The sequence below is a fragment of the Haliotis cracherodii genome, unplaced genomic scaffold (genome assembly GCF_022045235.1).
Source record: "Haliotis cracherodii isolate W230 unplaced genomic scaffold, xgHalCrac1.p SCAF_4, whole genome shotgun sequence".
In the NCBI taxonomy this organism is placed as follows: domain Eukaryota; kingdom Metazoa; phylum Mollusca; class Gastropoda; order Lepetellida; family Haliotidae; genus Haliotis; species Haliotis cracherodii.
Window position 1 is genome coordinate 22685675 of NW_027266297.1, and position 15435 is coordinate 22701109.

The following is a 15435-nucleotide window of genomic DNA, read 5'->3' on the forward strand; positions in this document are numbered from 1 at the left end:
AAAGATGGCTGAATGACATCCGACCAAGGCCGACAACTGCAGCTGAACTGCGTCAGGCGTTCCTCAGAGTGTGGGCTTAAGTGCCTATGGCCTTCATCAACCGCCTCATCCAATCCATGTATCGACGTTGCACGGCAGTCATCAATGCACATGGCGGACACACGAGATACTAACTTGTGATGCCATTTTCTCAGAGACTAGTGTTGTGTTTCACTTTAAGAACATTTGACACTTTATTTCAACCTTGATGATCAGTTTTTCCAAGTTTCGTCTTTTTAATATGTCTCAAAGTATGTTTACACTGTTTGGACAAATAAGGTTTCTCATATATCTATCCATGGTGACGTTTCTTTTGCGGTTCAGTATATATAATGAGACTGACCAATATTGAAGTTGGAACAATAATGAAACTCTCTATCATTTATAAGATTTTTATGCCTCACTTCAGAAAGTAACTGGGTAAATTCATGTTAGTATCTTACAATCTTTACTGTTTAACTTGTATCTCATCTTTCCTTTCTTTCTTTCTCTTTTTTTATTTGACAAACCCAAATGCAACATCGCCGTTTTTACTGTATATACAATGTGCATATAATATTATTTACATACTGTACCTCTTATGCTGCAGTTTGCAGCCTGAGTGTAATAAAATTCAGTTAAAATGTGGGTCAACACGGTGACACTAATCTAACCGACCTATCGCTGCTGACAGCCTAGTCAAGCCTAGCTGACTGTGCTTGTTTTCGACATATTTTCAGGAGACAAACATTCATGTGTCTGCATGCAAGAATGTCCACTTAAAATATACTTAAAGCTATAAGATAAACGTAGATGACAGAAAACAGAAAATACTGTGATCAAATAGCAAGTTACGTATAGGTCTATGTACGGTATCTCCAAGTCCTATTTCATCCGATATAAAAAAAATATGACCTTTCACTTAATTCTGGGTGTTATGTCAAGAAGACGTTTTACGCTTCATTGAAAAGTCACAATTCACCAAAATGATGCCATTCACTATTTTCACTTGTACCATATGTTCCCGTGTGTTTTTTTCAAGTAAACAATTGGCTTGTGTTTGTGTGTGCCACCTGTCCATTAGTATAATGGTCCCCAGTATGGTACCATGGCCTAACTGTAATTGTTGGAGATCCATCGCCCTTTATATAATGTGACATTTGTCAAAGTTTGATCACAAATGATATTTTAAAATTTAAATGCAAGTCACGATATGGCTGAAATATTGCCATGTATCACTCACACAAACACTCTAACATATGCTAAGATAACAGCCTCGTTTTAAACAAAACTGCACTTTCACGTCAGTGGGTCATTGTCCTCCCAGCTCTGTGATAAATAAATAGGGTATACATTTACACTCTGCACACATGGGGACAATCAACGAAGCACAATCTGTGAGTCCACCTTCACAGGAACAGGGACAAACAACGGAACAAACTAAACTTAAAGAAGTGAATGCTTGTTGATTATCACGAACAAAGACATATGTAAGTGTTTGTATTTTATTGTATATGTATACGTTTTACTCCTCTGACCCAAATCGTGATCAGTTGTAGCATTATCACGAGGGTATGTGTGATTTATGCGTCCAGCGTTAGGTTTTATATCACGAGCAGGAGGCAAGGAAGTATACTGCCACAAAGAATGATCTTACCGACATGTTTCAATCTGCAATTGTAAAAGAATTAAAACAAATTGAAAATTGATAGAAACAGTTGTTCGATTGAACTGAGGTTAACTTGTGCTGTGTCACGCGTGACTTTCACAACGTGGGGCATTTTGCTTCTTGGTGTTGTATAAGAGATTTATTCTCCCGCTAACAAATGTACCCATGTCACGGTTGCCATCTTTGAGAAAATACGCGTGCGATTTTACAAAAGGAATATGCATGCCTCTAACCACCTCCACAAGAAAGTTATATGCTATTACGGTGGAAATATATCAATTCCGGTTGTCATGTTTTCTGAAACTTACATTTGTCCGTCATAGATATATTTCCTTTTTTCTGTTTTAGGCATACACAAGAATCTGTGTACATTCACTGACGCTGTAAGCAAGATGTTGACGGAGTTGATACTTGGGACAGCTGTTGTGCTGTTTCTCGCCTACATATATCAATCGAAAAGGAAGTATAGTAAGATGCCCCCGGGTCCGAAACCACTGCCAATACTGGGTAATTTCTTCGAACTGAAGGAAGCGACAATGGTACAAGATCTCACTCACGTGGGTTCGCAATACGATGGTATATTCACCGTCCATTTGCTAATGACGCCGGCAATCGTTCTGGACAAATTCCAAACCATAAGGGACCTCCTTTATTCTCCTGAATATACTCATATCTTCAGTGGAAGAGTTAGCACATATTTTAGCAAGTATTTGCTTCCGCATGATATGATTTTCCAGACGGCCAGTGACAGGCAGCAGTACTTGAGAAAACTAACCTTTCGAGGAATAAAACAATATGGAACTGCATTGGAAAATGTTGAGCATCATGCTCAAGTAGAAATACAAGAGATGATTAACAGGTGCAGAGAACGAAATGGCGTCTCGTTTGACCCGTGGGAGGACCTGAATCAGTATGTCAGCAACGTGATCTTGATATTGGTAAGTTGTTGACATATTCTGAACAACAGTAACTAGGAAACAGTGTAATTATTAGTGTTTAGGTACCTGAATAATGTGGATGCCCTGATTATATGTCATGGTATGTAAACTGGCAAAATGATGGACAGTTGGATGTGAACTAACTGACTGAACTGACACATGAGCTTTGATCAGTTGTGCAACATATTGTTATATGTATGACTGTAGCATTCACTCATGTCACTCACAACACGTTTATGTAATTTCAGGTTTGTGGAAAAAGATTTGAACCTGGCCATCAGACACTGGAAATTTGTCAGAATGTTGGCGCTGACTTTGACTATCTCTTTAACTTCAAGAACCAGATTCTCATGGACAATGTCCCGTTTAGCACAAAGTTGATGCCGAACCTAAGACGGGCTTGTCAAACTATGAAGGACGGTTACCACTATTTTACTGAGACTGTTGACAAAATATCAAAGGTAATGCACACAAACCATTACCAGAAATTCATAATTAATTTCAAGTAAAAGATGTTTGAATGAATCTGTAGTACAACTAATACTGTAACTACACTGAGAACACATGTAAATACAGATGTACATCGAATACTGTAATATAACAGGCAAAATATGCAGCGCTTTTGGTGATTTCACACTGCTGTTATGGATTTCACACTGCTGTTATTTTTAGGAATCCAAGGGTACGATGCCCGACTGTCTCTACACATTGCTTCTGAAAGAGCATGAGGAGGGAAATATATCAAAGGAAAATATAAAAGGAGTTCTGATAGATTCCCTGATTGCAGGTAATACTTTACAAATAATATGATGTATAGATGACTTTCTAAAATTATATCTATGTTTATACCGAAAGAACTTTGTATGTTTTTCTGTTACTGAAGCAGTACACAGGTGCCAGATTTTTTAATTCAACTACCATTTTCTTTTCTGTGGATAGGTGTCACCACAACAAAACCAACCATCTATACTGCCCTAATGGCAATGGTAAACTTCCCTGAGGTCCAGAAGAAGATCCAGGAAGAGATCCAGAGGGTGGTTGGGAAGGACCGACTTCCGGGTTTGGAGGACCGGAACAAAATGCCCTACACCAGGGCAGTGGAACTAGAATTATACCGCTACTTCACCCCTGTTGGTACGCCTGGTCCAAGGAACACTACGCAAGACTGCACCTATAATGGTTACAGCATCCCAAAGGGCACAATGGTACGTTTCTGTAATAAAGAAAGGCCACATTTCTGTAGTTTCCTTCATAACAAAATTATTTTCCCCTTGCTTGTTATCGACTGGTTATCTAAGACGCCCTACAAAGTCATTACACCTTGCAATAATAACCGTTTTGCTACTGTTCTTCGCTTGTAAAACAAATAAACATAAAATTGCTAAGCATAATAGGATTAATCTAGAGTACTGTTGTACAATTATATTCTTTGTCATTAGGACATATTGTATTGTAAACAAAATTAATTTAAATCTGTCTTTATGAAGGTAATTTACAACGTATGGCGAGTACACCATGACGAATCATTTTGGGAGGATCCCTTCACATTTGATCCAACCAGATTCTTGGATGAACATGGTAAACTGCTGCCACCGGAGGATGAAAAACGTCAGAGGTAAACATGCATAGCACTTAACGTAGTTATGAATCAGGTTGTATTGTTGATTTCACAGTAGTGAACAGTATTTCAGTAAAATTAAGGCTCAGACATAGACAGAACTTAAATGTTCACCAGACATACCAAGGAGGATAATAGGGGCGGATCCTTACAGACTAGTTTCCCGTATATCATATATGACAGGTATTTAATTTATTGTACATAATTACAAGATTTTCTTTTGATTGCAGACTGTTGACGTTTGGCATCGGAAAGCGGTCTTGTATTGGCGAGAAGCTGGCCCGAGTGAGGATATTCCTTGGACTGACGTCCATACTACAAAACTTCGACCTGACTCGTGATCCATCGGAACCTTTCCCTTCACCCGATCCCCGCACATACGAGATTAAATTTCTCTTACAGCCACCTTCTTACAAGTTACAGTGCAAACCTAGGCAATGAGAGCCACAATACACGCAGTTTACCATCGTGTATGCGCCAATTGTCCTTCATGTTCAGCAGAGTAGTTGTGTACCAGTATCTGCATATGAACTGATTGCAGTGATTATAGCTCTCAATATGCATATTTAAACTTTTAAAAAGTTTATTTTTAACTTGGACTAAGTTCCAACAATGGATGTTATTTAAATCAAGTATGTTTTGTGGTTATCATCTTTTACTTTGTTTGTACAGTTTGTACAGACCTATAGCTACATAGTAACTGATTGCAATGATTACAGCTAACAATATGCATATGACCTTTTATTTATAGTTTATTTTTAACTTAGACTAATTTCCAAAAATGGATAATATTCAAATCCGGTGTGTTTAGTCAGTATCAGTTGTATCTCAGTATCTCGTTTTTAAAAGATGGATCGAAACAATCCTTTTTTTGAGAACTATCTACAACAAAGTCTATTTTCTCTAATTTGTAATTTTTAATATGCAATTATTATTATGTTGTGATATTATTGTTTGGAGACTATATAGGGAATCTCTCCACAGTGTCTTTTGACATCAAATATATCAACACGAGTTGAGGTGAGGTGAGGTGAAATTGGGTTTAACGTCGCGTCCAAGATTATTGCACTTATATAGCGACGTGCATGCACGTGTATGTGTGTGTGTGGCTGCTTGTACTAGTCCGGACTGATGCCGATTTATAGTGCTAGCTCACTGAGATACCATGCCGCAGTTTAACATGAATACCCCACTCAGACACAGTATACTGACTCCGAGCCGACCAGTCCTTGTTTTAGCCCCTTCATGCCGAGCGCCAGACAGGGTAACAACAAGTACAATCTTTTAACGTCTTTTTGTATGACGCGGCCCGGGATCGAACCCTGGACCTTCCGCTCTCCGGGCGGACGCTCTACCACTAGGCCACGGAGGCGGTCCAACACGAGTTGATAAAAGCGGGGAAACTCCGAGGCTGGTATAACTGCATGTCAAAGCATAACGTTTATAATCATAAAACTGCATACATGTATAGTTCTATTTTCTTCAAATATTCTAGATATTCATAACTGCAAGTTAAATCATTAATTCTGTAATGACTATTTTACAATTATAACACTTCAAATGAAAAATTATTTTATCGCTTTTTATTATTCTTCCCGGTATAGAAATTTCCGTTATTGATTAGTCCCGGTATTGAAATGTTCTCCAACTACGTGATAATATTTTGAGTATGTGCATCTGTGGTTGTGACAAAAACACCTTATCTAGTATGGCTAGGTCTTCAGCAATCTATGCTTGCCGTAAGAGGCGACGAACAGGATTGGGTGATGAATACTAACTGACAGAACCACATCACTTCACCGGTGGTGCACGATGACGTCACAGAAAACGACCGAATGAGATTGCCAGGTGTAAAGGGGAATCCCCGCGCTATAGACAGATCAACGGTTACACAGTTGAACATGGACTAATAAGTATCAAAATCTGTAGAATAGTATGTATGAAATTCCTTTGAAATAGTGAGGAAGCAATGTTGTCAGTTCTTTTATGTTTACATTAGTTGCATAGGTAAAGGAGAATTGTTTTGTTACTGTAAACAGTGATGAACTAGGTCACGTCGCCAGACGGTATACAATGAAGGCAGTCAGCTGTATCCACGGGTTAACATAAACACACAAGCACGTTTGTTATTGAAGGTAACCCAGGCCCGTCTCTGTAGTTTTTGATAGGCTATGTAGTGGATAAAATATATGCTCTATTTACATCGTGTAGGCTTCATTTCACGTGTAACCATTCCTGCTGACGGATGGAAAGCATATTTGTCTAGTATTTATTTGAATCCCAAACACCCAGCCTCCTTTTCTGGCCCTGCTAAGTTGTATCACATTGTGAAAAAGGAGGGGACATTTAATATTAGTTTGCATCACATAAAGAAGTGGTTGACATCCCAAGATGCCTATTCGCTTCAGCGACCTTTAAGATACAAGTTCAAGCGGAACAGAGCGGTGGCTTCAGGCCTCAATGCTCGATGGGATATTGACTTGGCTGATGTATCTGATATAGCCTCGGACAATGACGGTGTGAAATACTTACTCATAGCTATAAATGTATTTACACGTTTTCTGTGGGTCGAGCCCTTAAAAATAAAACACCGGATGCGGTCATTAAGGCCTTGAAGAAGATATTTTCCCGCGTTACCCTGCCACAAATTATACGATCAGATAAAGGGCGAGAATTTGATAATAAGAAAATGAGGTCTTATTTAAGAAACAAGGGCATCACTTACTATGTCACACAGAATGAAACCAAGGCTTCTTATGCCGAGAGAATGATACGGACCCTCAAGACCACGATGTACAGATATTTCACCTACAAACAAACGTACCATTACCTGAACATTTTGCAAGATCTCGTCCGGGATTATAACCACAGACCTCACAGATCATTGAATGAAAGATCCCCCCTCAGATATTAATCTAACTAATGAAGCTTTAGTATGGAAGGAACAATACATTGACACTTTGATAAAGTCAGTCAAATCGAAAGCTGAAATCAAACAGAAGTCAATGAAGAAACCCTTTAAATTTAATGTGGGCGTTCAAGTGAGACTCTCTCATTCTAGACATACATTTCAAAGAGACTATCAAGAAAAAATGGACTGAGGAAATCTTTATTATCAGAAGAAGGTTCTATCGTGATGGTATGCCTATCTATATCTGTTGAAAGATATGGCTGATGATCTAGTTCAAGGTAGTTTCTATGCAAATGGACTACAGAGAGTAGAAAAGCCCGCAGACACAGTGTGGAGAGTGGAGAAGGTTTTGAAGAAAAGGAAGCGAGCTGGCGTAAGAGAGGTGTTTGTGAAATGGATGGGTTATCCCAAAAAGTTTAACAGTTGGATCCCAGAAACTGATCTTCAGAGTATATAAGGGTCTTCCTCTTGTTCCAGTGTCAGTTGCATTTCTATCGTCATGGAGTCCACATCGTGTCCTGATCATGATTGTGGGAGACAGTTCTCTAGAAATGATAATATGCATAGACATAGGAGACAGATGCATTCATATCCTCCTCCTCCTCCTCCTCCCCCTCAGGGACCCTCACCCCCTTCACCTCCCCCACCTCCTCCACCGGGAACCTTACCTCCTCCTCCCACGTCTCCTCCTCCTCCACCTCCTCAAGCACTAAAAGAACATTTCTACTTTACATTACCATTCCATCCAATACTGTGGTGGGTCCAAGTGGAAGTGGCAAGACTATGTTTGTGTACATCATTTTACTACAGAATCGCATCCAACCTGTACCCAATAACATTATCTGGTGTTATATGGAGTGGCAGCCTCTGTATCAGATAATCAGTGGACAGTTACCCTATGTGACGTTTGTGAAGGGGATTCCTTACAACCTGCACGAGGATAACTATCTGGATGCACGGAATAACAACATGATTGTACTGGATGACCTCATGTCAGAAGCTAAAGATGATAAACGCATCTCCCAACTGTTCACCCGAACCTCTCCACCATAAAAATGTCATTATTTTCTTACTGTTACAAAATCTGTTTCCCAGAGGTAAGGAGTCGCGTTACATTGCTTTGAATTCTCATTACGTGACACTGTTTAATTCCCCTGTGGACAGACATCAAGTCAACTTGTTTGTCAGGCGCATCTATACCAACAATACCGGCTGGTTTATGTCTGTGTATAAAGAAGCTGTTGAAAAACCCTATGGCAATCTGACAATCGACTTGCGTCCTACTACCTTGGAATCAGGAAGACTACAACCTAATGTACTTGAAACAGTCAACACCCCACAGCCTATAAAAGAGGAACAGGCTGTCAATCAGTATCATTTGAAGCCAGACACCAGAAGAGATCACATCTCAGAAGTAGCCACTCCAGTGGACAGTGAATCAGAGACGACACTAGTGATACAACTGTGCCTTCCTGTGACGAATGTGGTATTATTGTGTTTGAAAATAATCATGACCTTCAGCGTCATGTCAGATCGTGGTGCCCTGAGAATGGAGGGGGACCCCTAAGGAAACGACTTAAATTTCAGACAGCTGATGAGAGTGATGTAGTACAGCCTACAATGACCTCTAAATTCAGTGAAGCTGATAAAGAGTGGGAGATGAAAGGCTTAGAATACATGTGGGAACAAGCACTAAAAACGTGCAGGGAAGAAATCTGGAAGAAGAAAGAAAAGTATGAAGATGAAGGGAAGAGTGAGAGATGGATTGAAAAGAAATTGAAGAAGTTCTGGAAAACTACTTTTCTTGAAAAACTTGTGACAGCCATTAGATATATAGGCTACTTTGGAAAAGGGCCTCTCTTCAAACTTATTCTAGAGAATATGAAACAGTTAGACCCTGACATGGATCGCAATGAAATGGATCATAAAATCACTCGATGGATGAAACCAGTGGTTAAAGACATCCTCTCTTAAGTGGACATGTCACTGGCCGAAGATTTAGAACTGGTCAACCAATCTGATGATGAAGAAGATAATGATTATGAGGATGAGGATATTTAATAATAATTGAACTATTGTACATTAAAACACTATTCTGTAATTATGTGACTCTACATATCATATTGTTATATGTATTGTATTTATGTAATAAAAATATGTATGTAGAATATACTAGTTCTTTGTTCTTTTTTTTGGTGTTTTTGCAACCTTTCAGCATTTTATTTGAATTTTACCTGTAGTTTAAACAAAAAGTGTATGTATGTGAGTGAGTGAGTATGGTTTTACGTCGCTTTTAGCAATATTCCAGCAGTATCACGGCGGAAGACACCAGAAATGGGCTTCACACATTACATTGTATGTCGGAAATTGAACCCGGGTCTTCGGCGTGACGAGCAAACGGTTTAACGTAGGCTACCCAACCGCCCCTGTATGTATGTGAATCAGTCTGTTACATTACTCTGTTACCATGTTGGTCTATTCACATCAATCACACTATTATCAATTGTGTACTGTCTTGTAAATATAACTATTTGAGTTGAAGTTTCATAAAACAATCACAAACGCAATGGATATATTTAACATATTTATTCAACAATAAGTATTCATAACAACATATAATTATACAATTAACACAATATATATCATTTTCATTCAACACATCTGTACAATCGACATATGTAAGTGTCTATAAGAATAAACATAATCAATAAAGATTGACATTGAACCATTAATAATGTAGCATGAATATTCAAACAATATAAAATCGGTATTTACAATATAACATTGCTGGGTAAATCTAACACTGCTGAGTCATAATACATCATACACAAAGGGTAGATATGAAATGTTTTTTCTTAAGAATCAATTTTATAATGACCATGGGCCAGTGTGTGGATTCGATCATTGAGGACATATCTCTTATCATCAAAAGGGGAGAGGCTGATTTTATTGATAGAAGCTGTGTACAGTTGATGATCTCGACTTTGAATTTGTTTCCCCTGGTGCCGAAATTGCTTCTCTTTAAAGAGACACTGTTTGTACAAAGCATGTCGAAGTTGTCTATCACGGACAGTTTCAGAAATACCCTTGGCTCTTGCGTGTTGTATTTCATTTGATTTTTCTACTTCTTTTGCATCCTTCACTTCCACTTCCTTTTCCAAAGCAAACATTGAGTACATTTTAGGTCTTAGGCCTACAAACTCCAACATTTTCACCCCAGCAAGTTCATCTTTAAATTTTCCCAGAACGTTTTCATTAGTTTTGGAATATAGGGGATGGTTAGATTTATAATTGCTGGTGTCAAACAGATCAATATTGTCTTGTATGTCAGCAGTCAGGTCATGGGTTTCTATTTCATAACACAGCGAGTCAGTGTCAGTAAAACAGAGCTGGGCTTTCTCTCCATAGTTACGTTTGATAAAATATCTGCGTCAGCTGGAATACTCCTTATATCTAAATGCTCAAAGTTATCTACCTACTGGAAATCTCGCTCAGGGAGGGCTAGGCACATAAGCCACCCATAAAGAGTATTCACGTCGAGGTAAATAAGGTGTCTATTCGGTTCATCAGTTTGGTAATGTTTCTGACCTGGTAGGTTTGATTCAGAATACTTTTTGGATATCATGCTGATACCACCCCTGAGTCCTGACTCTATCATGAGAAGCATTTCCACATCTGTCAGCCGCTCTAGCTCTACATTTCCAATTTTCAACATTGCATCCCATCCAAACCCAGGTAGCGTGTAATAGTGTCCTGGATCTAATTGGTAGTTTTCTAAAGCTGTTCTTATAAAGTTTTCAAACACATCAGCCAAAAGTAAAACGTCAGTTAGCATGTACAAGTCATGATACTGCCCCATGTCCTCAATGTGGAATGTAGACCACACATTTTGTGCATGGTCATAATCTTCATCAGAGATGGAACTATCTGATAAGCTATTGTAAAAATCCTCTTTTTCGGGAAGTTCTTTCATTTCAAATTTTGCTTCATCGTCCATGAAATCATAAGGATATACTCCCTCTCTCAATAATAGCTCTACCTGAGTTGGAGCTGCAAATTCATGCCTTAAATAGATAAATTTGGAAGGGACTTTTTTCTTTAGATTTTCAACAAGTTTTCCCAGAGAGGATTGAAGAAACTGACATGAATCAATGAACCTCAAATGGCCGATGGAAAATGAAATGTATTTCTCCATGTTGTTTGCCAAACAACTCAGCTTCTGTTTTACAGACTTGTCTGACTGTTTCATGATCAGATGACTATCATAACCACGGAGGTTGTGAAATATCACAGGGATAAAGAATTCTTCCCTTGGAAAACTATGTTTACCTTTCACCTTTCTAAACTGAAATTGCAGATTACATTTTCGATGGGCAGCCCCTCGATAGTTATACCCCTCTTCTAAATGGTCATGGTCAAGAACCTTGACAGACTCTTCATCAAAGGGTTTCTGACAAATATGACATGTATCTGCCATTTGAAATGCCAACTCATCAGTTTCAGTCATTTTTAAAGTTTCAGGAACTTTAAGCTTTTCATAGATGAGATGTGCTTCATCCAACAAGCATTCAATAAAATGCGAAATGACTAAAGGGCCTCTATAGGTCACTGCAGGTTTTGTACCAGTAGGTTTTGAACAGACCACTTTGTAACAGAACCCGGAAGGCTCATGTTTCTGATAAACAGTCGTGTTTGATGTGTTATTTTCAGTTTGTTCAACTTTCCTGGTGATTGCCTCAAAATCTGCATAAATAACATAAGGGGCTTTTAGCTATTTCTGGACAGATAAAAATCTAATCTATTTGTTGTGTTCACCAGGTAATCTGATTTTCTGGGCATTATGATCTGAACAATAGAAGGCATGATCATCTCACAAATCCTGCCGGATAAAACCATGCAGACAGCGTCTACAATAGAATGTTTTTCCATCATGTTTGGTTCTATCTGCCATAAGACGGCGGAAATTTCGAATGAGACAATAATGTCTCTTTTCTCCTTCAGTTAGGAGCAATAGGTCAACAGTTCTACCAAATGGTTGCCTACTGATATGGAGAGGTAACACACCGTCTTTCTCCTCGTAGCCAAATACATTGACAGAAATGTGGTTTTGTTGTTCAAATTTGGATACTTGAGAGAGAGGTATTGGTATGTCAATACCATTCAGGTCTAGCTCAGATTCATACCCTACATACTTTGTCACTGATGGGAGGGGGGAAGAGTCAGGGGAGAAGATACTTTTCCTCTTTCTCTTTTTCCTCCCGTGGCCAGTCCCTTCCGGCGTGCGAAAGGGCTCCTCTCCTCTGGATTCGAAAGGATCGAGTTCCAGTGTAGCTGTCGGGGGCGGAGGGGTGGTGGGAAGGCTCTCCTTGATCTCCATGGGGGCGACTGGTGGAGCCTTCTTCACTGTAGGCGGCCTGGCCTTCTGTACCGGGCGTGGTGCAGCAGGGGTAGGGGCCGGCGTCTTCTTCTCCTTAGGGTTGGTCTTGGCCGGAGCCTTGACCAGAGGCCTTTTCCTTTGGCCTAGGTCAAAGGAGATGGAGAGGGTGGATGAGTTGGACTTGTACGAAGTCCTGAGGGAGTAGTCCCCAACCCTGTAAGCCAGCAAGGGCTCCAGGATGGCAACTAACTCCCTAGGTAGCGATAGAGCGATGTCTCTCATGGTAGAGCATGGGTTGCGAGCTAGGAAGGACACGTCTGCACGGGGCGAGTTTCCAAGCCGAGATGGGGTCAACTGTTTGTTGCAAACTGATGCTTAAATAGAGCGCGCAGCCGTTTTCAATAGGTAGACCCTCTTCCCACACGCAGTGTTTACTCAGGTGTGACCTAAATCCTGCCCACATAATGTCAACTGACTGCCGCCAAATGACGCTTATATTCAGCCCACCCGTTATCAATTAGGTAGACCCTCTCCCTGCTTGTATACACAGTGTCTCGCATATGTGATAGCTGGTGATGCTGATAGAATACATGGTTTAAATATGTGATAATATCTTAATTCTACAGATTCACTCCAATTGTATTGAATAAAACATGTCAGTGTTAGTTTGTATTTCTACATAGCATTAAACTATTTGGTTATTTCTAACATGAATACTACAACCCCTATGGTATACTGCACTAACTGTATAGGGTTCATTGCTCACGCACAACAAATCTGGTCAGGATAGTGTGACCTATTTTCTCGCGGGGATTCCCCTCCACACCTGGCAATCGGTCGTTTCCTGTGACGTCATCGTGCACCAACGGTGAAGTGATGTGGTTCTGTCAGTTAGTATTCATCAATTGGGTAGTCAGGCTCGCCGATTTGGTCGATGCATAACATCATATTCCAATTGCGTAGTTCGATGCTCTCTGTGTCAATAACTGGATGATCTGGTCCAGACTGGATTATTTACAGACCGCCGTCATATGGCTGGAATACTGCTGAGTGCGGCGTTAAACAAAAAACTATTTTTAAATAGACCTACCCTATGCAAATGTATCAACTGTATTGCCCAGCGTTGTGTTAATTGTGGTTAATATAATTATGCTCCATCATGCCTTTCAGTAACATCATAATTATGCGTTTAAGAGGCATCATATATGGCGGGGAACTTTGATGCTCTGCATCAATGTTTTCTTGTATATCTTCAATTGCGTATTTCATTTCATCAAACTGTAACTGCAAACACAGCCTACTCCAAGTAGGATATGATTTGTTTCAAAGCAGTCATCTTGTTTTTTATTGTGACCGAATCATACATGTTACATTTTCAATAAACGAAACATTTACTTTCACTTTCATCTGACGTCGCTGATATTGATTACATACCTGAAGGACGAAATTAACGAATTCCATAGTATTCTTCTATGCAAGAGGTCGGCCAAATGTATGGTCATTGTTAAGGTAAAATGACCAACAACAGTGGATACGGATAAAGTCATCAATCATGGTTAACAGACTTTTGAATTAATCAAGTTTATCGATGGATTGAACCATATATTCTTATTTCAAATTGTGTGTGTATATGTCAGAGAGGGTTTTTTCATATAAATGGTTTATCTTAATGGAATGTATGTTCGGGTGAATAAACATGTTGTATTCATTTGAATTTGTGTGAAAAAATGCTTTGTATTCCTGTATAATTCAGGTTTGTATTTGACAGAATAATATAGGGTAAATAAAAACTTACCTCCCAATCTGTTGAGTGACAATGGGAGAGTACACGAGTTTGCTGCCAAGAACACAGGCCTGGACTATCTGGGTAATGCATGAAGGCTGTAGTGTAACGTTCTTTGTTGGTTCGACGAGGCAGCGTTTCCTGACTTGAAGATGTTGAGGAGCGGGGTGCATGTTCAAGCATGGGTTCTCTACGTGGCATCGAAAATATTGAAACGGGAGAGGGGAACTGCATTTTGAATGGGTGTTGGTGACGTTGGTGAGATTCACAATGTGAAACACGGCCATTTAGTGGAAGTTTTACTTTATAACTCATAGTCAGCTGACAGTTTTACTTTACACCTCACAGTCAGCTGACTGTATAAACAAGACTATGTCGACCTCTCTATGTTACTGTGAAGTATCCTTAATGCGTGACTAGAGTAACATTGGGACATTCATTGAGAAGGATAATCTCCAGTGAGCGAGACCCGTGAAGATGGGTGAAGGTGGTCAGGCTCGCTGCTCGCTTGGTTGATGCATGTCATCGATCCCAATTGCGTGGATCGATGTACATGTTATTAATCACTGGATTGTCTGGTCCAGACTCGATTATTTACAGACCGCCGTCATATAGCCGGAATATTGCTGGGTGCGGCGTTTAACAACAAACCAAACTAAATCAAGTGAGCGATGTGTCAGGCTGAGGTCAACACACTGGACAATGTGTACACATTCCATACACACGGGGACACCAGTGGCACATTCGTCTTGGTCGCCGCAGTTCACTGTGAAGACTTCAGAGTTGTAGCATCCCTCAGACCTTTCCCCCCACCTCACGCTGACACGGCCTGATGTCACTGAAATACTGTTCAAAGCAGTGTCGAGCCTTACTCGTTCACACACTTACAACAACACACACCAAGGATGTGTGACGGGTGTTTATTGCCGTTGTAATTATCTGTCATGAATACGAAAAGGAAATAAAGTATTCACTGTGTCAAAAAGAACATGTATAAATACAACCACACCGCAATACCGAGTACAGAAATATAAGCTGTAAATTACTGTAAAAAACAGTACGCACATACCTGTTGAAAACAACACAATACTACAACAAAATCCAGCATAACATATACCATG

General features: G+C 39.7%; 1 protein-coding gene across 1 annotated transcript; it reads left to right on the forward strand.

Moving 5' to 3' along the window:
* The first annotated feature begins 1376 nt into the window (after window positions 1–1376).
* LOC139479871 (cytochrome P450 2B9-like) lies at window positions 1377–5746 on the forward strand. The gene is made up of 7 exons (XM_071262773.1): window positions 1377–1508; window positions 2036–2625; window positions 2874–3086; window positions 3298–3412; window positions 3565–3830; window positions 4113–4240; window positions 4474–5746. The coding sequence occupies exons 2-7, from the start codon at window positions 2080–2082 to the stop codon at window positions 4682–4684; spliced, it is 1479 nt and encodes a 492-aa protein (XP_071118874.1). The 5' UTR covers window positions 1377–1508; window positions 2036–2079; the 3' UTR covers window positions 4685–5746.
* The last annotated feature ends 9689 nt before the right edge of the window (window positions 5747–15435 follow it).